Source organism: Taeniopygia guttata, chromosome 1A (assembly GCF_048771995.1).
Source record: "Taeniopygia guttata chromosome 1A, bTaeGut7.mat, whole genome shotgun sequence".
NCBI lineage: Eukaryota > Metazoa > Chordata > Aves > Passeriformes > Estrildidae > Taeniopygia > Taeniopygia guttata.
The window spans coordinates 57,887,450-57,913,343 of record NC_133025.1 but is presented as its reverse complement, the minus strand read 5'-3'; the positions used below and the strand labels follow the sequence as shown (position 1 = coordinate 57,913,343).

Sequence of the window (25,894 nt, the reverse complement as noted above, 5' to 3'; positions counted from 1 at the left end):
TTCAGACTCTTCTGGCAACTCATTTTGACCCTGGTGAAACCTTGTTTATAAATTAGAAACCTGAGATTTGGAACCGTGTAACTTTCAAGGACATAAATGAGGGAAAACAAAATCAAAAACAAACAACAAAAGAGAACAAACAAACACCATTCACAGAACTTTCATGTTCTGCTGTCACTGTTGAAAAGTTGTGTTTGACTATTGTGGCATATACCCTACAACCATCAAGAAAGGAAAGACACCCAACTTGTACATTTCTTCAAAGTTGCCTTCCTAGGTATTTATTAGAACTTTGATAATTAAAATACAGGAACCTTGAAACCATCTTTTCCCTTTTTTTTTTTTTAATGATGATTCCCTAATTTTCATTCTCTCACTTTCTGCCAAGTCCAGATTGTTTTCTACTACCTCTGTGCACTTTAATTTCTCCAATCTATAGCCATGCCTTATATTTTATTCTATCTGCATCTCCACATCAGGGAACGTTTCAAGATGGTTTGTTTGTTTTGCAGGTTTTTAATCAGCTCAGATTTAGTCATGTAGAACCAGTACCTTCTAAATAATCAAACTCATCTTGAATATTCCTCTGAACAGTCCTTTGCAGTTGTACATGAGGAGAAAACAGTCTGAACATGTAAGATTAAATTTGAATAACCCATACTTACTTAGAGAAGGTCCATGGAGAATTGCACAGTTGGGACAATGGTATAGATCAATGTCAACAGCATGATGCTCCTCTACCCCAACGCAGCTGGAATAATATTTTTTTACATGTTAATGAGAATGCACACAGGGTTTATTTTTCAAGCTAAAAAATAATTAAATCTTAGATTTTTATTAAAATATGCTTACTCTACAAAATTATAATGAGATACCAGGTTATCTCCACTACTGGGCTGCCAAATAAATTTTGAGTAATCATTTATCATTGAACACAGAATGCCATTAAAAAAATCATAAACAGGAAACAAGAATCAAATTCCTTTAAAAATTAGAAAATCCATAATATATACACCATCACCCCCCAAAATCTTGATCCTAATTACATGAGACAGTTCATACAAAATCATTCAAGCAATTTTCCTCACAGAAGCTATGAGTTAAAAAAAAATCTGAGGTTTATGTGCTGTAATTTATAGAAGATATATTGGATACTCTCCTTGTCTTTTTCTTTTCTCTATGCAAAAAGCAAGTAACTGACTCCTACCCCCAAAGACAAATTAAGAATTCTTTCATGTTATTCTTGAAATCTTTACAATAGAACTGGCTTTGTAAACAACACAAGTAACCACACAAATAACTTAGCAGAACTCGGTTTAAAATAGCAACAAGTATTTTAAAGAGTGCTGGAGAGATATAATGTTTTCTCAGTGCATATTTTTTTCCAGATAAAACAGTCAAAATGTGATTAAAAGCTACTTCTTTACAACAGTCATACAAGGCACCTACTCTGCTGACACCTAAACAACAAAATTTTTATGTCAACTGAATACATTTTCTTAAAAGCTAAAACGCTAGAGGTTAATTGGAGAACATGTGCTTTTGCATGAAGTTCTTAAGGAAAAAGAAACAAGTAATCCCTGCTTACTGGTCTAAATCCTGGCAGAGCTCTTCGTTCTCTGAAAAGTTCACTGACACAAAACTGCTGACTTTAATACAGAAAAACAGAGTACAACCCTGAACATTTACACCAAAATTAGGTATGTACACTCAATGCACTCTAGTAACACAAGAACTGGAACAGTACCCCAGTCACGTAACCCATTTCATATCAATTGTAATGAATGCTTATACACTGAAGCTTTGAAATGATCCAGCTACACAAAGTCTTTTCCTCAGCAGCCTTATGCCAAGACTGCTGACACACTCCAGCAAGTGTCAGTACATGCTGCCAAAACAATACAAGAAATAGTCTAGCACTGAAAGCACAATGAGCAAATCCAATCTGAAACTGGAGAGCATCTCCCATGTAACTATCAATGGGAGTGTATTCCAAGTTCCCTCTAAATATTCACCTAGTTCTACTTCCCCAGTCCCTACATACCAGATTAATTCCAGAAATAATTAAGCTTTTTTTATATGCATACTATTTTAAAATCTAAATACAAAACTCAGCTGCCATAATTCATCGCAATTCTTGCAATATTTAGCATCCACTTTAAGACCACAGCTATAAGAATCATTGTTAGATGAAAATCCAGCTGACATATAAACAAAAAAGAAGGCAGAAGCAGTCTTTAAAAATGCATGTCCCATTTCCTTCTGCTTGTGTTCTCTCTCTTTTTATAGAATAGATGAATGACTCTTAATCCTATGCATTATAAGAAAATTGTTTTAAAATGTACATTCTAAAAGCCCCAAATCAGAAGGCTGGTTTTATACATCTCTAGGAATCTCATTATTTTAGCTAAATTTCTAATTTCTGAACAGCTAAATATATTTATGTTGAACTGTCAAGTTTGCACTTCATTTATTCCCTTCCCTTTTTCTTGGTGTTCATCTGATACATTTGTCATCATTCCAATCAGATTATCTTGCTAACAGTAAGAAAATTGCATAAAAATATAGTAAAAATAGCTTTGACAACTATTTGTCCTATTCTGTTTAAGAATCTTAATTCTATTGTATCTTATTGAATGTTACAGATAACAGAATTTCTGCTTTATTTTCAGGCTTAGTACTAACAATTAACTCCATAACCTTTCATGAAGGCACATGCGATTTTGTGTACAGAGACTGGAATGGTATTATAATATCCAGAATAGCCATTCAATAAGGGAAGCAAACATTTTCAGTCTACTATTTATCCTGTAAACTCAGCACTGGAAACACAGAACACTAACTGGAGATCATGGAAGTGAATCCAGTAGCAGATGCCTGACTGAAGCAAAGGGCAAATGAGGTGCCAGCACCTGCAAGAACAAGCATTGCCAAGGATGCCACAGAGCCCATCAATCACACACAGCACCATTACAAGTCACTTCTCTGCATCCCTATCTCCAACATACACAGATGAATCTGACATTAATCACCCTGGCTACTAGCAAGCAATCAATTACTGTGGTAAATGCAACTTCAGACCTCACACATCAAAACAAGGTCACCAAGAGGTAGCAGAGAGCCTGGAAAATATTAACATACTCAAACACTGCAACACTCCCAATCTACTCATGTTTTCCTGTATGAAATATTATTACCCTTCACCTTGCAATCAACCCAATCCATTTGGGTTGAAGTGTCTTGAGTATATATTACCTAGTTTCTGAATTGCTCATCTCCTACAGGGAGGTCACAGACTAATCCTCAGGAACAACAGAAAGTTTACAGTAGGAAACAATAAAACACAATAATAGTAATTTGAGAAAGAAAAAAATACACTACATACAAAACTATGCAAAAATACTCCTTTAATTCTGTTCATGAAAGTGAAAAGGCTAACCAGGCCCGATTTCACTTGCAATGCTCTAGAAGGAGTAGCAAAGTAGAAAAAAGTTCTCTAAAAATAGATTCCATTATATCAGTCTTGGAGTGGTCAGACACTCCAAGCTTCCCATGGTTGACCATCAAGGGAAGGTCAACAAGATGTAGCAGAAGATTTGGGAAGTGGAAAGTTTTTTCACACAGAAGAACATGCCCATCCCAGCATCTGAAGAAATCCCCTGCTACTATAAGTCTGAGGAACCCATTCTCCCAACTAAGTCTCACTAGAAGGCGCATGCTTTTGATTTAGTCTCAGCTTTCCATTTGATCATTACATTTGTAGCTATGTAACAGCAGCAAGTGTAAATGAAAAACAATCAGAAAGAGGACTCCAACATCTGACAAGTACCAATAGACCCCTGCTTTTCAGTAAAGGGCAAATAAGGCTTCTTTTAGGGTACAGGTGGAAGCCCAGCAGAAACTGTTCTGTTCTTCAGTATTGTTATTAATTTTAAGAGATGGGGACCAATAATTCAGAATGACAGATTAAACAACTATTTCACAATTACACTGGAATGTCTGGTATAAGGAGTTTGCAGAAGTCCAGGACAGTTACAGGAATTTTTATCCCTGGAGACTACATGGCCGTACATTGTAAACCACCCAAGGCACCTGGCACATCTCTCCTACAGCAGCACAGTGTGAATAAATATTGGATCCGTGTCAGTCACCACACAGGCTGCTGCACCTTCCCTGCTTGCTCTCAACCCAGCCTGGCTTTTCTCTTCTCTGCTTCTGATATTATCAAGCATAACCAAAACATTTTTAGAGATTAACTGCCTTCATTGGTATGACTGAAAGAATCCTGATTTAAAAAAAAATCCAAAGCACTCTTGACCAAAAGCCTTATTTTCAGTGTTCTTAAGGGTATATGACTATATAGCTGTGGTCTTTAAAAACTAATTTATTAAAACAAGTAGTATATGTACCCTACCATTATGCAAAATTCCCAATGTAAAAGGGAATGCTTACATTAAAAAGCACTACAAAAGTCAAGAAATGAGCAAAGTGTGGATGCCCATTTTCCTAGTTTAATTCCTAGATTAAACCAGGAATATATTCCTGCTAGGAACATTCCAAGATTTCCTGTATATGAGGCTTACTGAGACCAAAATCTTGAAAATTGAGAGAACATAAGCAATTCTCAATGATCTAATAAAAGGACAACAGAAAACAGATTAATCACCTTCAACAGAAAAAGAGCTAATTTGTCAAGAAGCTGGGTTGCACATGAGATATCATCCCCTTGGATTCCCTCTTCTGCTCCTTCTCCCTGCTGCTTCATTTCCATAAGGTCCATTTCCACCTCTTTCAGCAGCATGTGCAAAATAATCGAACAGGCTCATCTTTCTCTATGCACTTGGACTTTTTAGGAAGTCTACCACAATAGCTTCCACTCCTCTCTATACCAGCACTATTAAGCTTCACCTAGCAGATGAAGAAACAGGGCAGGCCATCACAGGCTTGTCTACTATTTCTTCAATAGATATTTTTGGATAGATATTATTTTACAATTAGATGTTGATTTACAGCTCAAAACTAAGCCAGTTTTTTAAAGTTTCTTATTTATTATTGGAACACATAAAGATCAGGCCCCAAGATCTCTTGGTTTTCAGTGTCTAACCTGAACAATCTGACTTTTTTGTGGTCACTGTGCAGCAAAAATGCAGGTATGGGGTTCTTGCTAGTATCGTTAGTTAAGCATAAACCCTTAACCTTTTCCAAGCTATAAAATTACTAAAAATTACATTTTGCCAGATCCCCTTATATTCTCCCTGAATAAACCGTGGACAACTTTCTTCTTTCTGTACCATCCTTTCTCTGTACCCATTCAGATCAAGAACTCACCACGTCCCCTTGTCCACCCTTACATCAGCACCTACAACCTTTCCTTGACATGCCTTAGTGAGCACTCCAGGCTTTATCCATAACAGGAGGGGAATATCACATGTCTTAACATCCAGTAGGAAAAAAAAAGAAATTAACAAAAAAGAAGAGTGGAAAAATACTAAGAGTATTAAAGCACATTCCCTGTTATCAAGAACACAGGGCTACAGACAATTACTAGAGGTACAGGCATGTTTCCTATTATCTGACAGAGCAGATCACCAAAATCCTTTTCCAATTTCCAGTCATCCACAGAACAGCCAAGATAGATAGAACTGAGTCTCTGGTGGGTCTTAACAGTGATGAGGACAGCAACAAGGCAATGGTGGAGGTAGCAAAGATTCATTAGTAACAGGACAGTCTTAATTGTCCTAAAATTGAAGTCACTACCACAGGATACAGTTTCTCATAGCATTAAACTGAACATAACTGTTGCTGCTAAAAAAGAGGTCCCACCCTCCTCCCTCCAAACTGCCTGACCATGGGCTTCCATTGTTTGTCTCACCAGAATCTAAACTATCAGGCACATGACAAGTCAGATCAAAAAGCTGATCCAAAAGAAAAAAACTGTCACTCATTTCACTTTTTCAGATAGGTTTTAGAAACTTTGACAGTAGGATTCCATAAATAAAAAATAAAATTATACACATTTCACTTATATGAAGTTATTAACAAATATATAACAATGTTATTTTCAAAAAGACACATGAAAGAAAATATTCTGTTACTTCATCTTTACTTTGTCTTTCTAAAAATGATTGCTAAACAATATGGAGATGACTGCTTAACTGTCTTATGCTGATAATATACTATCAAGCCTTAATTAATAAATTATTTACTTAATAAGTTTTACCATCAAGCCTTAATATTGAATTTCAAATCACCATGATGAGAGCTACTTCTATTAATACACCACGCAAAGCATTTAGCACACTTTTCATTTTACCTGTAACAAGGTCTGCAGTTGCTACTTTCAGTCCTAATCTGTTTGAGCATAACAAACCAAAAAAAAACCTACTATAATTATTGCCAAAATTAATTAGTGAGCTTGCAAGTTATGCAAACATTAGCTTCTCCTACTCCATCCACGAATGCAAATAAAAAGTATAGGGTAGGAAGTCTGTCTGGCAGATTTTAAGGAATTCTGGTTAGTCATTTAATTTAAACCCATGCTTTCCAAACAGGAAAAGGGTGCCAAGGCAGTATTTGCAGGTTAAAACAATGGAAGTACTAAAGATGTCACTGCCACAACCAGGCACATCTGCCACTTGTTACAAGACAATATTAAAATGCTTAATTAGGAATAGAGAAACAAAGTCAGTGTGACAATACTATGGACAGACTCCATACCATCCCATAGCACAAGAACAGATGAAAAAATGAAGTTTATTCAGAGGAGACTTTAAAACTTAAAATAAATGTTGTGAGCTTTTAAAACCTGGAGTTTAAGCTAGACATATTTCCCTTCCAGCCCCACTCCTCAAAATGAATGCAGTTTCACCACAGAAAACAAAACAGACCAAAAGAAACCACAAAGCACCATTTAAAAAGCTGGTGTTTCCTCCCACTATCTCTATCTCACCATGATAAGCATGGTTACAGTTTTGGAATCACAATAAACTTACAAGGATTTACTTCAGAAATGAAATAATTTTTGAAAAGCGACAAACTTCTTTACACTAGATACTGAATTACTGTCTTAAATTTAAAAAAATACTGAGCATAAAAATATTTCAGGTTTTGCTTTTGCCATATTCATTTTGCAAAACAAAATACCTTTTAAAAGGGATCAACTGATATAAACACAACCCAAAGGACATGCATAATTGCACTTTAAAATTATTTTTAAATAGCAGTTATTTTGTTTTTCTAGCTGTAGCAAACTTTCCCCTCTCTCAAAGTTACCAATATTCTCCAAAATAAAAACCAAACCAAAACCCAAAACCCAAACAAAAACAACAAAAAACCCAACCAAGCAACAAAAAAACCTACAATGTTTTATGGTTTTAAGATATGTATAGAATATATGCATGTTGGCCCAACAGCTTACCTAGTTTTTGAACACATTCACTCACACACATTTCACCAAGTTCTGAAGGACAGGAAAATGACATGTAAGGCCAATTTTCAAATTACCTAAAAATATACTAACTTATTAAATACTGCATCATCCTTCAAAACAGATAAGAATCCCAAGAACAATAATGCTGCATGCCATAATATACAAAAAACTCTGACCTTTGATTGCTCAGACACATTTGTTCTGATACTTCCAAAGTCCTAAGAGGCCTTGGTCTACTTATCAATAACCATCAAATTGCACATTAAAAATGTTAATGTTCATTACATAGGTTTAGACTTCCCTAATGTAATTCAATCCTACAGCTTTTAAATTATGTAATATTTCTCTGAAATGAGGTATTACAGTAACACAAACATGCAGACAGGTATATGATCTATTTTGATTTCCAAAGGACCTTCCAAAAGTTCAACCTTCTGAAATAGAACTTACAGTTTGATAGTGATGCTAGTGTTGTCCTTTCAGAAAATACTTATCATGGCAATACTCTCAGACATTTTTTTCCCTTGAGAAAGAAAATCAGTATACATAATTTCTCTCTCAAGTAACAGTGCTTTTCACTCCCTCAAAGCACAGAGGTTAAAATAAATAAAATCAGTATATGACAATTTGCCAACGAAAGCATAATTCTAAAAAACAGCGACATATATTATTTGTAAACTGACTCTTCCATTCCACAATTCCAGTCCAGTCTGAAAACAAACTGGTATGGTTTTGAAACTCAAGACATTTTTTTTTCCAAGATCTGTTTTTTAAATACATTAAGTTCAATTTATTGGAATTGCTAGAATGAAGATAAGAGAGAGTCATTACTTTTAGGAAATACTTTGACAACTGAATATTTGGCATAATCAACATGTTCTCATTTCTAATCATTGGTAAAAAGATTGTGTGGAAAGGTGATTTTCCACACAAGCATTTCATGTAACAATTAGGAATTTAAGCAAAATGAAGTCAAATGACTGTTCAAACTGAAGTCAAAGAATTACATGCTCAGAAAATCCAAACAGTTTTATGTGCAAAAATATACACTGAGGTCAAACAACTTTTCACTACAATGTACACCCCCTAGAGACACAGACACAGAGAGACACAGAGTCCAGGTTCTCCATAACAGCAGTCACCATCATAGATTAAGTGTAGCAGCTTTATGAGAAGTTTCTTTTCCTAATGACAATTTCCTGACAGAGCCAAGTTAACATCACGGAAGTACTTTTGATGAACTCCTTCTGTTTAGTATCATCTATTAAGCATATAGCAAATTCTTCATCCTTCCTATGCCAAATGAGATTTCTACTTACTCTTCCAAACCAGATTGATTGCATCAAGCTGCTTTAAAACAGTATTTACAATTAATTCTGTTCAGGTCCTTTTAAAAACATTGTTTTACAGAAATGAAGGTCTGAAAGAACCTGAATCTTCTAGTTTAGATTTTGCCAAAATAAGCTGCCTCAAGACAATCAAAGAAGTAACATTTCAGAAAACTACAACAGCCCTCAAAACTCAACAACTTGTCAGAGAGCAGAGGTAAAAAAGAGGTATTTTAAAAGCAGCTGTGATAACTGAAGGCTTTATTTCAATGTGAAACTATTGAGAGAAACAAAAATGATACCAGCAAATCGTCTGAAAATAAGAAAAAACAGACATTGATCTGACATGAAGAAATTCTTTTTAGCACTTTAAAACCAGTAATCTGTGTAACCCTACACATATGAAGCAAAGAACATTGCTCAGGAATTCAGAAAGATTCTCTACAGCAGTTCAGACTCCTCTTTCTCCTGTCATTTTCCCAGCATGGCCAGACTGACACACCAAAGAGAAGAAGGAACAATAGTCCAATCTGACTTCAGGCACTGTGTTTTAGTGAAGTTGCAACTGCTTGAAGCCTGTTGAAATAAATGAGAACTATCCCGTCCTTCCCACAACTGATGCAGGAGAAAGAATTAACATTGGATTTTAATTAATTCTAGGAACACTGGAGTCCAAATTTATCTGACCACAGCCAGCATGAATTTCAGTTCTGGTTATAATGCAGTCTGTAACAGCAGTATTAGATACTATGGGCCCTAAACACACAGAAGAAAACACATATTAGTTATTTGGTTTAGAGAGAGAGGGCATTGACAGGGAGAAACAAAAAGAAAGAATAATTGCTTCTGTATCCACTAATGACAACGGTTTTCTAGGTGATTAAGGAAGTTCTTCAATGACGTATTTTTATTTCCTCCTCGAGTCTACATGTCAACAGTCAACCTCCTACAGAACCTAGTAAACTGCCCTGACACATAACTACATTTTATTTAGGTTATTTGCCTTATTTCAATTCCCAGACAAGGTTATTCTAACTGTGCTTATTTAAGAAAAAAATCCTGTACTTGCAATAAGCAAAATTAGGTACTTTAAAATAATACCTTCAAATCAAAGGGTTTAAAGGCAGAACTAACACTCTTGTCTGAATACAAGACAACAAAAAACCAACCACAGTGCAAATATTCAACCACTTAAAGCAGCCTCCATATCCATCTTGAAAGAGATATTTTAACTGAGCGCCTCTATGTGGCTATATTCTACCAAAGAACAAACTACTACCCAAAACTGCTACCATTATTTCCCCAGCAAAAACAAGGAAGAAATATCCTAAGCCCTACAGAGATAACAAAAGGGTGGAAAGGGAAATCAGTGTACAAGTTAATTAAATGTTCACTTATTCAGAAACGAAGCAACTATGGCAACTTTAACACAGCAAATTAAAAGTGCTTATTACATGTCCCTAATTATGTATGTGTGTATATATATATATACATATATTACGGAATCACCATCTCTTAGTGTTCAAAAAACATGTGGCTGTGGCGCTTGAGGACATGGATGAGGGGGGAACATGACAGTGGGAGTTAAATGGTTAGACTCAAATGATCTTAGGAAGTCTTTACAGTCTACACTTGTTTGCCTGCCTCAACTTTTAGATTCTTAGTTTTTTGTCCTAATCTTCCTCAGCTCCAACTTGTGCACGGACTCCTGTCAATTCTCACTAGCCATCTCAATTAAATACTGCATACTATAATGTTTTAAGATCTACTAGCCCCCCAACCAAGTCTTTTGACTTAATAAACAGGAATTTCAGTTCCACTTCCAGTGCACTTTCCTATCAGGTAGAGCAAGGGCCTTTTATGCACAGAAGAGACATATTAATTACTTATTTCAAAGAGAGAGGGCATTGGAAGGGAAAGAAAAAAAGACAGAAATTAACAGAATTATAGAAACACACCCTATGAAGAGAAACCGAGGCTCAATCCAAAATGACAAACAAATCTTTGGAAGCAATTACATGACATAGTTTGCACTAATTCAATGGCTTGCAACTGGTGGAACAGGCAGGTTACCCACTCCCTTCCAAGAAAGCACTCCAATTCCCCTTCCCTGCAATGGTCCTGACACTTACCTGGTTGCAAGGCAACCTGGTTTTATTCACTAATCTGACAGAAATTAACCTAGCCAGTCTTTTGCCTGTTTATCAAGTCATAGGCAATCCATGAGAGAGGGAAGAGGACTATGTAGCCCGGAGAGAAGGATATGGGAAGTAGGAGTGCTCCTCCCAGCAGTGGAAGTCGCTAGACCTGGCCAGGCCTACTGTTGGGACTTCATTATTCACTAAGACTCCGAACTATTGTGGCGCAACAGATACATTGCCAATAGCTTACCAATAAGCTTGCAGGGAACATCCCTGTCTATACCTGAAAAACCTCCTCAACTTTAACCCATACACGCTTGCACAACATCAAGAGAGGCATTACTGAGTCCAAGAGACATATGCACTGGCACTAGATGTCACATGTGAACCAGGGTTTTCTTAGCACAGCATTAAGATGGTCTTAGTCTGGCTTCTTTTAGGCATCCCATTGTTGGGGAGGGTAGGTAAATATGATTAAGAACCACAATGGTACAGCCAGGACGAATATAACGCCCCCTACTGGCTGGACAATTACCCTCACCTACAACGGGGTCCAAAAGCCGAATGGATTCTCCCATGTCACCCCCCAGAATGTATGGTTCACCCCACATCTGTAACCCTCCCCTGAACCATCAGGTGCCTGTGACCCCATTGGCCCAGGTCCTGTTCCAGCCCACCCTGGAGCCCCCCTTGATAAGGGGTCTCCAGGGGGCTGGACGCCCTCTTGGATCTTCCTTCCCCTCCTGGAGAGTCCTCCGGGAGTCCCTGCTCTCCTCTCTGTCTCTCCCCTCCCCCATCACCCGAGGCCCAGCCACGTGCTGTGTATAGCGGCTCGAAGCAGGGTCACAATGTATCCTGAATAAACCTCTTCCCCCAAGAGCAACCACAGAGATCTCGCCTGAATCTGTCCGTGGAATACAAATACACGTCGTTACATCCCATTCCTTCTCTGATGAAGTGTCTAATCTGTTCCTTGAGACCAGTTACCTGTAGCTCCAGCTACAGGCGTAGCTAAGGCAAGTACCCAGCAGGTATATGACATTATGCCACTACCAATAAATTATTTGCCTACAAAACACTTTTTCCAGCAATGCACTGAAGTATAACAGGAACTACAGAACAAGTAATCTAAACAGTTTGGAAGCTACATTTCGAAACCACATCAAACACGTTTTTCTGTAAAGCAGGAGAGGATCAAAAGGACAAATCTTCAGCTAAATTCCTACCTTCTAGTTTGAGAGACACAAAGACCACTCTGAAGTGGGAAGATACCTGTGTTTTTTAGAGACTGATCAAAATAAAATCTCACTAATGGTTCTTGCATACTCATTGACTTGCATACTCTCAGCAGTTTCTAAATTCCATAATTACCTACATCAAAGTCTCACAAAAAACCCATTTATTGTATCATTTTTATGTAACAAGTGTCTCTTATATTAGTTCAACCACCTCTTTCAGGCAATCTACACTCTAAGCATTTTTTAATCCACTTGGGAATTTTTTGGTATGTCTTGAGAAGCTCCATCTCCTTTTCAACAGCTAGAAAGTGTTGACTGTTCCTCATCTACAAAGTGCACGGACTGCAGACTCCTACAGAAAGAGTACAAGCTGGTTATTCTGGTTGTCTAATAAAGATGAGTTGTTTAGAAAGATCATGTTGCCTAATAAAGATGAGCTGTTTAAAAAGATTGTGAAGCCTGACAAGTACTATCAGCACTGTTATTTTATGCAATACACAGTCTGCAAAGCTTACGACATCTGAGTAACACTGGCAGTAGACACCACCAGATCTGTCTTGTTCTCTAAGTATCTCAAGTGATAAAAAAAGGATTGGAGGTGAACAACAAACCCACAATGATTTCCTGGCCTAAGGGGATTGATTAGGACACTAATGAGTGTTTTTAAATTGCACCACTTCAATTGAAAAATGATGTCAGGAATTATGAACATTTTGCTAACAACATGAGGAGGTACATTCTTCTCTCTCCCACATTCTAGCACCAGTAACCAGTATTAGCACGACCTTCCATTGCTGCAAATCCCTTATTCTTGAGTTACCGTATGTCTGTTTGCCTCCCTTACAGACTGCAGCAACAGCAAACTTGGCTTCAGCCTGCTTTACACATGTTTAAATTGGCTCCTGACACCAAAAACTCTTTACCACCTAAATAGGATAAAAAAATTTCTTACCCAGATTGGTTTTAGAGACCTCCTGGAGCCCTCTATTAAGTAACTTACCACTCACAGCAGCATTGAGAGACTACAGCTGTACCTGAAATAAAGTTTCTTTTGCCTTCAAAATTTAACTCCTTAAATACTTCTCATTTAAGAAAAATAAAAATGAAAAATAAAAATCAAGGACATTTTTCAACTCATCCTCTCAACTGAGTAATTCTTCCTCCAGCCTGCAATATTTTTTCAGACATTGCTAGAAACTTTTTAGCAAGCTTTTTATTAAGCTGAATAATTTCTGCATCTTCTAATCACAACATAAAAAATTGCATGATGGCTCCTATGGCTTTGAAATACCTTACTTGTATAAGGCAAACAGATTTGCAGTCAATAGCAAGTAGAGACAGATGCTTCATTTCTGAAGAAATCTGAGAGCAAACTGGCTCATCTCAAGCTCACCATGCTCATTTCAAAAGCAGATGGAGTATCTGATTACATTAACTTCTATTTAAGCTATGATACAAGCAAACTGTTTCAGATACACAGATAATGAGTCTAAATATCAGATGTTACATTGGCTGGCTGGCAGAGCAGTAAGTAGAAAAAACTCCTTCAATCAACTAGATAATGCCTATAATTTAGAGATCTTTATTGGATTCTCAGCTGCTTACAGAGGTCCAGAGGGGCATGCTGGTCAAAACCGCACCCATGCAGTCCCATAACATATCAAGAAGTTACCTTTACACATTATTCTAGTTACAGAAATATAACTGTTCAATCCTCTTCAGATGGAATTAATGAAGCACAGTAATTTCCAGACCATGTGGAAACTTCAGATAGTGAAGAACAAAGCTAAAATGAGTTTGGGGGTTGAGTTACATCAGCACTGAATTCTATCTGCATCCATTATTTTTATTCTGGATATAATTGGACATACTGATTTTAATCTAAAATTCTTATGAGTTAAGATCCAGGTTACAAAAAACATTTTTGATCTATCATATGCTATTTAGAGTAATCTAAAGTGTTTGCAAAAGCACAAATCCACATGTTTTAATCTAAACTTGACGCACACACTTTTAGAGGTAACTGACTTCACAGTCTGTGCTACTCAGCTTCAGTGCTTTTATATGAGAAAAAAGAAGATTATTTTATCCATATATTAGTGCATGTGTAGCATGCATATATCTATCTCTTAAAATACCTTTTCTTTATAGTGGGCAAAATTCCCATGACTCCCAACAAGAATGTTCAAAGAAATGCACAGGAAAAATATGAAGCAGAAGGCCAACTGCAAAAGGTCCCCTGGAGATGCATACTGATTTACCATTCTGTAAAAATTATGGGAGACATTATGGTTCACTAATTGTCAAAAACACATAATTAATTCTCTAGGAGAAACTTTCTACCTTACCAATATGTGTAAATATAAATGTATGAAAATTGCCCTGATGGAAGGGGAAAGGTAACAGACAGGACAAATGCGAATGGCCACAGATGAAAGCATATGAAATCCATCTAAACAGCAGGGGGGAAAAAATTAAATTGCAAGAACACAGAAGAAATCATTCATCTATTTATGGCCATTAGGGCAATATCCAGTTAAAGATGCTGGTCCCTAAAGCCTACTTAAATTCAGAAGAAAGCTAACCTCAGAAGTACCTATACTCAGCTAGCACCTCACCACTTCACCCAAAAATTCCAGAAGCCGCCCCTGTTGTGTTCACCCTGCGCTCCCACCCAGCATGTGCCATGCTCCCTGGTGTCTAAGCCAAACTGCCAAAGTGCTGGGCACTAAAACGTTGTTATGAAGGGAGAAGCTCCTTTGGTTTTCCAACCAAGATGTGTTTATTCAGGTTATTAGAGTTCAAGCCCACAAATCTCAGGGGAATGTTCACCTCCAGCTGACTTTTTATGTAAAGATACTTTTTATCTCCCCCACTTAGGACCTCTTACTCTACAGAAAAGTATCCAAGAATTATGGCCCTGAACAGAATGTAACATGACCCAAGCACAAGGGTCTGGTTAAAACCCACAGACACTGACAAGAATTTAAGTTCTGGTCCCTGCTCCTGACATTAGTGAATAAAGAGATAAAGAGAGCGTGATTTGCAGCACAACCTTTTCCAAGTTTTAAGACATAGTAATGCTTTTTTTAAGTCTTCAGATTTAATAGCGCTTCCTACAGAAATACAGTAGTCTATCCTTTGGACTACGAATGCACCTGTTTTCCTTTTAAAAAAGGCAGAACTGTCTTTTTCTCCAAATATTTCAGAAACTGGAGTGGACTTGAAATTTGCCAAAGACATGCCACATACCTGCCAGGCTTTTTGGAGTATAAGTAACACTTAACAGGTGTTGCTTTTCTGGCTTCAAAGTGATGATGATGTTTTGCTTTTCTTTACAAGCTCCACTAACATAATCTGAAAGTGCCAAAGAGGTTCTTCTCCGATAATTAGCAAAAAGTAGTAAATACTTGACAGAAGAAGTGTTTCCTAGATAAAGATTTAGAGGTCTATGATCTCTAAAGAGCCTTTAATGAGTTTGATATATCCCTGAATGTGAACTATTAAGCTATTTTCTTACAATTCAATTACAGAAGAAAAAAGTTTATTTATCAGTTTGTTTATATTACATAGCACTGACTATGAAACTAACTGAAACTAAAAATAGTAAAAAAAAAAAATTCCCCAACCTTACAATGTAATTTGTAGTACATCAAATTAAATACACCCAGAGTCAGCTTTTTTTAAAAATACATCTTTTCTTCTTTAGCAATTGAAGACATAGAGTTACATAAGACACCTCAAACTATGTATTTATCTTCAGAAAATGCAGTAATTTAAACTGGACTTGGTGCAGCCTATTCAGGCTAGATTCCATTCAGAGAAAGACACTGAAAGTTACATTTTAAATTTGAATTAATGTTGATCATCACTCCTTATGCTCTGCACACCATAAAGTAGTTTCCATCCAATCAAAATCTCAACCATGCATTTGTATCAGATTGTTTCACCAAACCCACTGGCTGCTTTAGAACACATCACTTCAGAGTGACTGGCCACTGCAGCAAACATTTTAGCATGGAGGCTTTTGTCAGTCATAAATTAATGTTCAAATTCAAAACTTCACACTCTTGCAGTACAAGTCAATATTCTCCACATATTATGTTTTGAAAAGTGTCCTTCACATTGTCTTTACTCTCCTGATCTCTCTCTATCCAGCTTTTCACCTACAAGACTCCTCTCTACAAGGCTGCTTACTCCCTTTGTAGATACCCCATGTGAACTGAAAAATCTTCTGATCTCAGTTCCAATTTTTCAGACACCTGAAAACCATAAGTTCCATTCAATTATTTTGTGTCTGATACAGTTTTGAAACGGAAGTATCTACTTTACTTCCATCCTCTTGGCACAGTCAGTATGTTTCTAACAATGATAATTCAGAGATTTACAGTTTTTCTTCTCAACACATGGCAAGCATATTAAGGGATAGAGCACATTTCCTAACAAAAACTTGTTCCAAAGTATTGTGGTGCACAAGCTTCATAGAAAGCTGATGGATTTCTCATGGTCTCAGAGCAACGCGTATGTTCACACTAGAAAGATGCTTGTCCAGCTTCCTCAGGTTGGCATAAGAAACAGAATTTTATTTTACTAGGTTAAGCAACACATTTATATAAAACATTTATCTGCTACTTCTATCTCCAAATTCCCTATTAGAGGTATAAGAAGGGAAAAAAAAAAAAAAAGGAAAAAAATATACCACCCCCAAAAAATAGAATATTCAAAGTATTTAATAACGTGTCATGAAAATCATATCAGAGTTTACTACTGTTGCCCTGGAATGGACTGGAAAACTGCAAATATGCAAATAGAGACTTTACTGCTCTGTGGCCCACTAGCAACACCCTGGGAATTTTCTGTGTACCTTGCATTGAGAACTGCCATCACACACTGCAGGGATGCATTCACTCACTTTCTCAGCACAGGTGTTTCAAAAGCAGTAAGGAATGCACTGCAGCTCACTCTTAATCACACGGTGTAAATGTACTCCTGCCTGTTTCATGTGAGTTTAGTCCAGACAAACAAGATGTCTGCTCAGCATCATTTCACTGATCATAATGAAAGGCCACAGCTTTTTTCTTCCCCCATGTTTTACCACTTGTTCATGATATTGGCTCATTTCCTTGTCCCAGTCCCCACATAGCATCACTGTTTCAGACACCAAAGAAAAAAGGAAACTTGGACACAGAGCAACACTATGAAAAACAAAGATCCAGCCAACTAGACACAAGCACTGACATTTGTATGCTGGAGGGACTAAAAAAGGCACAACAACACTGATGTGCAATAAGCAAACACGATTGTAGAGAAATGTCAGATCTCTTCCCTAATGTAAGGAACTACCTGCAGGAAATGACCACTTGTATCCATCCAAGGCATCTTCATAGGAAGCAAGTAACAGCACCTGACATAGAGAGGCTGAACACTGGTACCAGTGATATTTTCCTTTCACTAATATAAAAGATTTTGTTCCTTCTTACAGGGTTAGATCTATTCAGTATCAGAACCAATCAGGAGTAAAAAGGTTTATTCTTCTCTAAAGTGAGGGTTTGTGTTCTTTTCATTAGACAATAACTTTATTTCCACAGCTAAATAAGGACCAGGAAATAGAATGCTCAGTATATTCTCAGTGGCGATACTAGATGAGCCATCAATTCCAAAAACTGAAGGGAAATTAGAATCTGCCCTTACTAGCAAAATATAAAAGTCAGGAGGTAACATTTGCAGCAGGTCTTCAGAGCTGCACCTTTGCTTCAGCAATTTCTGATCTACTCAAATTATCTACTCGTAACCCTAGTTAATACCTAAATCCTTCAGTTTCATGATGCTTCAAGCACAAGGCAGCTGACCATGTTGAAAGTGTTAGGTACAGCCAAGGCATCTGCTTTCACTCAGTTCTAAAGTACTAAATAAGCACTTCTCAGCAAGGACATCAGGCCAATCACTCAATACTACAGCTGTCCCACTCGTTCTCAGCAAGAATAAGAACAGCATTCTGAACTACTTCTGTGATACTCATTCCATCAGGGAGGCACATTTTACTGCAGTGTCAGTAGATGCAAAGGGATGCCCCGAGATGTCCTAGCTGTTCACACAGGAGAGCACAGCATCAGAGGCAAGTTGCTGCTCACCTTTGCCTCACACTTATGTGTCCTCTGGGCAAATACTGTGGTCAGAACGTAGCTTGAGATTTAAGAGACAACATGTGCACGCCAGTTTTCCTGACATGATTTTGGTCCTCTGTTAGATAAGAAATACAAGCACAGAGCAATACCTAGGACAGAGCAGGCTTGAGGCTGTGATATGCCAACACATCACACTCCCATGAAATAAGGGTTAACACTACGCTGAGGGGGCAGACTGTTAATACTTTCCTGAGCACAGTGCCCCGTTAGCACAGCTACCTTGCTTTCGGTACTGTTCCCGGGCTGCTCCGTGCAGCACTCTGCGCCTCAGAGATGTGCCCAGCAGTACTCCGAAAGCCCTGCCTTGACTTGCAACACCTCATTTCTCTTGTTCTGCTTGCTCTTAACACCAAGTTTGGCAAGTCAACAGCATGATGTAATCCTTTAGTGAAAAGATCCAAATATTCCTGTATTGAAACAAAAATAAAAATCTGTATGTTGAGCAAAACAACCAGAGGTTTTACAAGTACTGCTGGGTAATAAGACTCAGCAGTTTATTTGACTGGTCTTCATTTATCTGATCTAGACTTCATTTATTGGCAAACATCAATATTCCAAAAGAAGAATGTCACTCTCTTTAGAAAATACTGCCTGATAAGTGGGAAGATTGACTGAACAGAGTGATCACATATCTTCAATATCAAAGAATCCATTTCTCAGAGAGTCACCTTTCCTTGCACTCATTTTCATGAAGAGTGCTTCAAGAGCCTTTAAGTGAATAAAGTATTCATGTAAATGGAACAAACACAATTAAATTTACAAAATTAATTTCCCAACCTAGCTCCAATGTCAGCTGACAGTTTCAGATGAAAATAAATAGACTTCAGACCACAATATATTAAAAATCTAGAACAATCACACTTACTCCAATTGGCTTTTAAAACAGAGTAATGTCGGAGGACTCAAAAAAAAAAAAAGCTTTCTTGCTTTTGTGGCAAACATCAGCATTTATGCATGCCTGCCTGCAACAATGAACTCAGTATTTTCCAAAAGAAACACCAGTTTTGAAGTCTACTTTAGTTAATGCTGAAGTAATGGAGAAAACAGTATTAAATATTCATTCCATTCAAAAGCAGAATTGACCTGAGGAGGGCTACCAGCCACATAAATCCATATTACCACCACACAGCAGACATCTCAAGACGATTCATACTCCATAGATTGTTAGCTGTATATTCATTACCTAATGTTGTAATACATTAGAAAAGACTGACAAAATGAAAAATAGCTTAGCTTTTTAAAAGCTATATATTTCACTAAAATACCTCTCATATGTTGATAATACAGCAATAGCAATACTGTTAATTGGATTTTCATACTTGAGCAATGAGACAAAGGTAAAATTTGAGCATGTTTATGGTTTTAAGTATGTGCACTGCACCTATGGAAATCTTTACTGATTACTGACATTGTTTTGAGATAATGGTATTTTATTTTACAGTGACACAGGGAAAGTACAAATAGTTACATGAAGAGTATTAGTTCATCTTCAGCTTGTGCAAGCTGTCACGTGAATGGAATGGAGACACTATTATTGCATGATCTTTCACAAGATGCAGAAACTGCGCAGAAACTGCACTGATCATAAAAAAAATCTGCTAATGAATATGAAAACTATCCACAAAAAAAAAAAAAAAAAAAAAAAAAGCTAGAAACCACAAATGAAGAATGAAAACAATTAATGTGCTTTTGCCCACTGATAGTTATCAGAGGGATACTCCACTGTAAGGCTTAAGCCATTTTACTGCAAATGTGCTGCTCTAAGAGAACTCATCATTATCAACAGATCAAGATAAGTTTAAAATAAAAAGAACATATTTCACATTCTGCACTGTAGCACCTAGTAGTTATACAGAGAAATTAGGTGTACCAAGCAGCTGTTTGCCAGCCAGACTCCTGTCACCTCTCTAGTTTTTAGACACAGAAGTCACAAAACTGAGCCTTCTGAAAACATCTAAATTCCTCAAATCATTTATGTATTAAACATAAAGGGAAAGGAAGATACTGAAGTGCTTCATAAGCATCAATAAATAACATTTTGGAATATAAAGTCACCATAATTTAACTAGCTAATAAAAAATTCACTGTTAAATTACACATATACTTACAGTGCCTTCATTTGCACAGTCAAGACCAAAACAAAACAATTATACTAAAAACACAGATGAACTATAATATTATAGAAATTTAGAGGTAGTGTTTAAATAACTAAATCTGAACCTCTATCTTTTAACTAACACTGAAAAGGTAATAATTAATTTGTGCTTTAGAAATTAAAACTATTACCATTAAATAACTGTTTAGAAACTCACCAGAATCTTGTTGTACTCTAATTTAAAAAGCTGAATTGTCTAGCATTCAGTTCTCTTACAGATCTTTATTGGACAATATGTTTTTTTCTTATCCTGGTTACTTTATCAGAAGGCATAAGCTAAACCATCTACTATGTTTTATTCCAGAACAAATGAAATTACAAAACTACAGATCTCAAAGAAAGAAGTGTTAACTTTCAAAGTACGCCTACTTTCAATAAAGCCAGTTCTTCAAGAAAACCCTAAAGAGAAAAACTTGCACACAGTTCTACATGTTATTACACAGTTTCAAAAATTGAAGCAATTTGAATACTTGCAACTCTTCAGTGCTTATTATGGTAGAACACATCTAACTTTAATATATATTAATAAGTCTTCCCACTTCACAGATGGGAAAGAAGAGGAAAAAAATGTTTTGTCCAAATTAAGAATATAAAAGGATTGGAAAGAGACATCCAGTTTCACAAGTGCTTGTCTAGCATCCTCATTATAACAAGTTTCTTTTCAGTTTAACCAAAACTGTTTCAGCTTTTATATTGTTAGAAGAGCTTGAAGTCACTTCAAGTTACTTAATTCTTTGGCAGAGGGTACACAGCTCATTGGACTGAAGTTGAGACTTCCAACTTAGTTCTGAGGAAACATGGCTAAGCCAAGGAAAAGTAAGATTAAACACATTAGCTTTCCCTTGTGGTCTAAAACACTTCTCTAAGATCCACCAAATTGCCACATGAGAGATCTAAAGCTTATACATCACAAGAGCCAGAAAGTCAGTTTGAAAGTTCTCTGGTGCCTGACCAAAGCTCTGTTGACCGGACAAGGACTTGTTGATTCAGTTCAGGTCCCTGAATGTTTCTAACTACAAGGCCTTAATTTCCTCTAAAGAGAAGGTCTGCAGCAGAAAACATTTGTAAGCAGTCTCTTTGCAACCTCCACATTCCCTGACATGACCATCATCATGTCTTGTCCTCAACTCCATGACAGACACAAGAGCTTTGCCTACCCCTGCAAACAGATGATGTTCTGGGGCTGCGCTCCTGCAGCTCCACTGGAAATGTCTTCATTCCCTTGGACCCCACTGGATGAGCAACTGGACCCAGGCACACATGATGAATTCACACATGGTTACTGAGAACAAAAACAAGACTCTGCAAAACTGGGTGAGCTATCAATCCCAAAGTGGGCAGTGAGGTAAAAAAATTAGCAACTCCTCTGTCTTTTCCCACCAGTATCATCTCCAATAACACATTCCTTCAAGTGTTTTGCAACACTCTGGGACTCATCCTAGCCTTTGACGAGCCCACTCAACTCACTAACCCAACAAAAAGCTAACCCAGCAAAAGAATGGGTTTTGTCAGTTTTCTGAGCAGAGTTGATTTACCAATCAGGCAAGCACTGAAGCAGCAAAAGAGGAATTATAGTAGCACACAGCCAGGAGCGGGACAGCTTCTTTCAGAAGCAAAGAGCTGGCAAAGCCCATCGTGCAGAACCTCAAGTATAAAGCTCCAAAACAAAGAACCAATTCAGGAAAAGTAGTCACTATAGCACATGCATTTCCTTCTTTTCTTATGGAGAAAGCCTGCCTTCAGAGCGTAAATCACTGCGTTCAGACAGACCTGGACCACAGAACCTAACAGCTGCAAGAGGGAAACCTTGATTTTACATCGAGATCATATTAAGGTGTGGATGAGAAGCTCTGTGTTTCTTCAGAGACCAAACAAAGACACACTCAAATACATACGATATCAGAAAAAATATGTTCTACGTGAACTTCGCTCAGATGTGAATTTAGCATCAAATTTTCCCTCCATGTGAGGAAAAAAGGCCTCAAGGCATATGCAGTTTAAATTATAATCTTCAAACGGTACACGAATCACCTTTCTTTTCAAATTATGTTAGTAAACGTTTTCTAATAATGACAAAGATGTAAAAAACATCAAATACCTAATGGCAAAATACCACCAATGAACTGCTGGAGGTAAAGGGCGAAGTTAATTCTTTCAAGACTACACAAAATTAATCCTGAGAGCAAAAGCTATCAATTTAAAAACAATTCCATATAAATGTAATCAATTTGACTTTGCTGTGCAATAGAAGCATGCACATATGTATACTACATACAGATTAGTGCTGTACTTCCCTGATTGCCCTCTAAGCTGCTCAAATTAAATATTTATTTCTGTAAACATAAAAAATTTTCTCCTTGAGGGAAAGACACCAAAGTTGACACCATTATGAAATTTTCAGGTAAACTGCTAATTTTAAACAGCAATAAAAAAAGGATGCTTTCCCTTTCTTACACCCCGTTGCTCTAACTTTGAAGAGTAAAACGTTTCCTTTGTTTAATTAAAAAGAAACACCTTTTTGTTATTTAAAAATACATTAGAAAGGTTGCAGGCATTTCAAAAGGAAGAGATCTGTAACTGACATGCACACATTTGACCATTTCTTAACCTATTCATCACTGAGATATGTTAGAAATTCACTGTATATTTGCTGAGAAACAAAACATCCCCAGAAAAGTGCAACACACAAGACTTAATACGACACCTGCATTTTTAATTCTCATTTTACCTGACTTACTTCTCCACACTCCTTCAAACTAGTACAGTCCCAGTGCAGCTTTACAAAGCTAACCTCCTCAAAAGGCCAATTCTACAGTACTTTACTTCTGAAATATCACAGACAATATTACACTGTGCAGACAAAAACTGAATTATATGCTTAAACTTCAGTTTTTTCTGACCTGAGATTTAGTCTACAGGAATAAGTCACATCTATGCAATTCATATAAATCTAGTTGAGTACATGTATCATGGACAGAAAAAAGGACAAAAAGTTCAATAGCATTTCTGCAAACTTCACAAACACATTTCAAGAACAGAGCTGACTGCAAGATCAGTTTAAAAAAGATATGTAACTTAGGCACACATATCACAGCAAAAAAACACAAACAAGATGACAGCATGTTGTTAACCTAATAACTGAGGCAAAGCATCAAAAAATGAAGGAAGGCAGAGACAGCGCAAGAAGTATCCCAGAATGATACATATAATTTGAAGATAAAACCAAGAAATTAAAGAGGTTTCAAGAGCAACGGAACAGATCCAAGAGAAAGTTGAACACACAGAGCAGCATAATGGACTTCGTATGCTTCTTTCTGGCTGGAGTATATTCTAGGCAAGTCAGAAAGCAGGAATCAGCTTAATGTGACATTTTCATTTAAAGCAGATAAAATTATGGGGAAAACACAAAAATTGTCTAAAATATAAATGGATTTGCCTGTCTGAAAGCTTTGACAGTCTGTCACATCTCAAGCTCTGTAGTCTCTGCACACTTGCAAGCCATTCAGGAAGGCTACGAATCCTCAAACAGCGCTCAGGCACCGACGTTACGCTCTTTTGTTCACAAGGGGTAATTACTCCAGACTGTGGCTCGATGTTAGGCCCACTCAGAGAGTAACTGAAACCCACAAAGCAGGTTCACAGCCTTGCCAGGCATAACAAAACATTTGCTTTAACACAAATATTTGCCAAAAGCAATAAAATGCATATTTCATAACAGCAATACATTGATAACAGCAAACCAAAGTACAAATCATTTGAAGACAGAGTGCAAGAAGAACACACAGGGAAAAAAAAAAATCACATAAAAATTTAAAGGGACTAAGTAACAATGTGCCAGAGCAGACTTTGTACAGCCTCCACTGTACTGTTCAGGTACTCTCTTGACTATATACAGGAAGGCAGCAAAGAGTCCCTAATCCAATAATATGCGCTAGGTATCATGCTAGCACACCACAGCCCGGGTTTATATGTTTCTTAAGACAGAACACACATCAATCTCATTCCACAGGCCAGGGAAAAAAAAATTTTAATAAATCAACAATAAACTAAGAAGTTCACCAGAAATTTAAAGATTTGAGAGTGTGTGTTTTCTTTCACAAGCTATGTAACAGTCTTCAGACACTCTTAAAGCAAGGGGAAAGGCACTCCCAGAGCAGACCACAGCTGGCAGGGGGCAACGCATCTCCCAAAAACCTGCCCCTTAGTCATAAGGCCGGGTGAGCATGCAACTAAATCCCAAAGCAGCATGGCTGTTGCCAGCTCTTGCTGGCCTGCTTGCTTACTTTCCAGTCTTAGGGTTTCAGACTATCAAGGCAGTTCAGTGCTAGCAGGCTTTTTCTGCCCACTACACGAGAGAGCTCAATCACAGGAACTTGTGTGGAGCTTTTTGCACCTCAAGATCCAAGAAAGCTACCAAGTGGTCTGTTCCACCTTTGGATCAGGCAATGCTTTCCTCCTCATAACAATTTCAGAAATTTAGTTCACCCATACCCCAGCAATACTGACGCATAAGGATGGCATTTAAGTTAAGCCTGCATGGAACCTGAGCATTTGCCAGGACATTCTGAAAGAGCAACCAGACAAATGCAGAAGAAGACTTGGAAGAGAAAGGACCTGTAACCGCACAAACACTTCAGCCAATGCTTGCACCTTTTACTGGAGGCAGCAACAGAGTTCTGACAAACTTCTATTAAGCTGCTGTAACCCAGAAGAGCTGTTGTGCATCTCACTCTAAACAACAGTACTGGCAGGAGTAGTAGCAGTCTAGTTAAAAATATTAGTGAGAGGTTGTTTTTAAGGTACAACAAGCCTTGTTTGCCAGTTTTTGTGGTTTACAAAGCCCCTTTCACACTCTCTATTATACTGCAGTTCGAGCCGGGAGAAGCCCATGTACAAAGAATCAATCAACCAAGTAAACCTCTGAAACGCTGAGCCTTCCTTTGGTCCTAAAACGTGGCAACAAAACACCCGTGTGTAACAATTACAGTTAAGTAACACCTAAACACATAACCTACTTTTGGTCGGCGTTTGTCTTTTGCCGTTTGAGGGGAAGAAACGGGAAAATAAATAAAGGGAAAACAAACCCAAGCAACTACGACCCCGCACACGGCCCCCGCTGCTGCGCCGCGGGCGCCGGGCCCAGCGGGCAGGGTCGGGGGCGGCGGTGCGGGCCCTGGCCGGCAGGGGGCGCGGCGCGGGCCGCCGGCGCTGTTGTTGTTGCCGCTCGGGGTATTTAAACGCCGGGCTGTCAATCACGGGCGCCGCGCGCTCCCCGGCGCTCCCCGCACGGCGGGGGCGGCACCGAGCGGCCCGGCAGCCCCGGCCCGGCCGAGCCGCCGCCGCCACCGCCGCGGGCCCCCAACTTGCTCCTTTGTTTAACTGCCCGTGAATCCCCTCCGCCGCCGCTTCCTCCCGCTC

At 37.9% G+C, this 25,894-nt stretch overlaps 1 protein-coding gene across 2 annotated transcripts in view; it reads right to left on the bottom strand.

The window, feature by feature from the left end:
* The window catches only part of KDM7A (lysine demethylase 7A), a 60,206-nt gene that overhangs the window by 33,384 nt on the left and 928 nt on the right, over positions 1–25,894 (bottom strand). For both annotated transcript variants that reach the window (XM_030263332.4, XM_030263333.4), the window contains exon 2: positions 666–751. In XM_030263332.4, the coding sequence (XP_030119192.3) occupies positions 666–751 (86 nt within the window). The remainder of the gene's footprint in view (positions 1–665; positions 752–25,894) is intronic.